Source organism: Eimeria mitis, genomic scaffold (genome assembly GCF_000499745.2).
Source record: "Eimeria mitis Houghton genomic scaffold, Emh_scaff6685, whole genome shotgun sequence".
Lineage (NCBI taxonomy): Eukaryota > Apicomplexa > Conoidasida > Eucoccidiorida > Eimeriidae > Eimeria > Eimeria mitis.
In genome coordinates this window covers 1-2,721 of record NW_024015811.1, presented here as the reverse complement: position 1 = coordinate 2,721, position 2,721 = coordinate 1, and the positions used below count along the sequence as shown (strand labels likewise).

General features: G+C 52.9%; 1 protein-coding gene across 1 annotated transcript; it reads right to left on the bottom strand.

The window, feature by feature from the left end:
- Positions 1-336: 336 nt before the first annotated feature.
- Positions 337-2,622, bottom strand: EMH_0088620 (uncharacterized protein; the record flags this gene model as incomplete). The annotated part of the gene is made up of 7 exons (XM_038022948.1): positions 337-556; positions 746-894; positions 1,125-1,286; positions 1,427-1,519; positions 1,772-1,945; positions 2,321-2,381; positions 2,519-2,622. 7 exons carry the CDS (start codon positions 2,620-2,622, stop codon positions 337-339), a joined length of 963 nt encoding a protein of 320 aa, XP_037878802.1.
- Between the last annotated feature and the right edge of the window lie 99 nt (positions 2,623-2,721).

Here is a 2,721-nt window from a genome sequence, read left to right as displayed (position 1 = left end):
GCTGCGTATCTGCCGCTGTCAACAGCCAATCGCAGCAGACTCCCAGCAGCCGCAGTTGAAGCCTGAAACGGACAAATTTCAGCCGTCTCAATGGTATCCAGAACTCTGCCCTCATGATTGGCGCCCAGTACCCCCCATATACAGAAACAACGATAAAAGCATCATCAAGACACGCTGAAACCTGCAAGTGCTAGCCGCAGCACCCGGGAGACGCAGCAGCAGTCACACTAGTAGCGGCACTGAACGGCATAGATAGGTAAATGCTGCATTTAAATAGGGCACTACCGGGGTAAGTCACAACGCCCAAAATAGACGCTACAGCAGTGCTGGAGCTGCCTACATGGAAGGCAACAACGCTTGTCTGTCTGGCATTTCCCGAGCTCTTTTCCTTTTTATCGACACCAGAGCTGACAGGAAAGTGCCTCTATGTAATGAAGAAGTCATCTCCTCTTGTAATACAGGCATCTTGCGCAGCAGCAAAGAGCACGCCTCTCCAGGTAACACTGAGTCCTTGCTGGGTGTTGATATGAGAGGGGTCCAGAGCGCATTTATGAACCTATAACGCACGAAGCAACATGGTGAGCAACTGGCCGGAAAATACAGCAACAAAAGGAGCAGAGAAAGCACTGGTGATCATACGACCTAGCACAGCAGGGACACCGACGTAAGCGCACTCAGAATNGGAGCAGAGAAAGCACTGGTGATCATACGACCTAGCACAGCAGGGACACCGACGTAAGCGCACTCAGAATACTCATCTTGGAGTCTCTGTACAACAGCCGCGTCCGGCGGGCTCGGAAGCCCCGGGACGGGAGCAGTCGGCCCCCTCGTTTGTCTTTCTGCCTCTTCGGAGGCTGCAGTATCCGAAACTCCAATGGAGTATGCGGCAAGGCTCTGCGGAGCAATGAACAACCGCAAAAACACAATAGTGTATGTACGGCTCAGCTCAAGAGGAGACATCGGTGGGGACTCATCTACTCAGGATGGCAGATTGGGTCAACCAGAGCACTGCAGCAACAGCTGCCGATGTGTACAAATCCAACTGATGTTGCAAGAAACAAGACGCAGAGCACGGGTCAGCAATGGCACCAGCAACCTCCCGATTTCAGGTGGCTGCCACTCACCGCAGCAGACTGCATTACTCGTTGGAGAGCGGACTTCTGCAGCAGCTGCCGCGCTACGTTAGTTGCAGAGGAGAGAGGAGTCGCGGTAGTGTTGGCATTGGCGTTGCAGACAGCAGGTTGCAGGCTGTCTCCGTATACTGCCTCTAAGACAGTCCATTTCTCCTGCACGAGAAATATAAACAACGGTAACAAATGCAGCAACGAGATGGCCACGAACAGCGCACGACCTGAGGTGACAGAGCGAGAAAAGTGAAGCGAGAGACTGAGAAGCTGCAGCACCGACAGAGGATGTAACAGCTGACAACTGTTGGTAGAGAAAGCCGCGGTGGCGTCTGAAGCCTCCGGTCATCGACGAAATCTTGCAAATCTCTCTCGGGGTCGACTCCCTCAACACTCTGCAGCATCAAAAGCAGCCCGCATCCATTCGTCCAGCAAGATGCCCTCACAACAACANTCCCTCAACACTCTGCAGCATCAAAAGCAGCCCGCATCCATTCGTCCAGCAAGATGCCCTCACAACAACAACAGACCCGGAAGCAGCCGTAAGGGCAAAAGCTCATCGCGGAACAGCGGACGCCAACATTGCAACAGTCTGCAGTGCACCTCGAGCCGCAGCGCCAGCAGCTTTAACCCCAGCAGTAGCCCACTTGAATGGAGCGGTCTAAATCGTATTGCATGTGCCTGAGATTTGCTGCTACAAAGACCCCCGCCCTTGTCAAGGCGTCCCGGAGGCACTGCATACGCTTCACGTCCATCTCTTCCAGGCAAGAAAGAATACTCTGCACCCTCTCTCGTGTCATCTTGCTACGTTGCTGCAAGGCCTGCAGGAGCATTGCCAGCAAAGAAAGCAGCAGCTAGAAGATGAGGAAAACGGAAACGTGGACCACAGAGAGGAAAACGCAACCAGCGCAAGTTGCAGTAGCTCAGATAGAGCGGGACCCACGCAGCCAAAAGTTTTATAGGAATGCCTGGATACACGAGGTACATGATACCGTAAGGGGCACCAAGAACAAATGCAAGTAAGGCACATACGTACACGGTTGCCTAAGCATCTAAGGGGAGCAGCTAAGAGAAGGAAGTTGATGTAAGAAAAATACGCAAAAGGGAGATATATCAGGATGCCCAAAATTAGTCAAAGAAATAGACGCAAACATATAATGACGGGAAGCAAGCCCGAGAAGGTACAAGATACAGACCTGCACAGAGGCCACGTAGGCCTCCTCCGCCTGACGAGCCTCCACGCAGAGCCGGATGCACCTGGCGCAAACGGAAGAAGCAGTTGTAATACTTATCACAGCAGAAACCACAGCACCGGCGGGCAAGACTTCAGCAGGGTCAGCAATGTGCAAAACGATCAGGAAAAGGCAATAAGAGCGGATGTATAAAAGACCAACTGGAGTGCCAGTTCCGTCTTTGTCGTTGGCAACATAGTTAGTGACGCCTGCGCTGTCTCCGCTGCTGCTGCCGCCATCTTGCTGCAGCGAAGATATTTCTCCATTGCCTGCGCAACACAATGCATATCTATGAAGAATGAGCTGGTGCACACGCTGCAGGTGCTGAACAGGCAGGGGTGGTCATTCGTAGTGCCTCCGACACC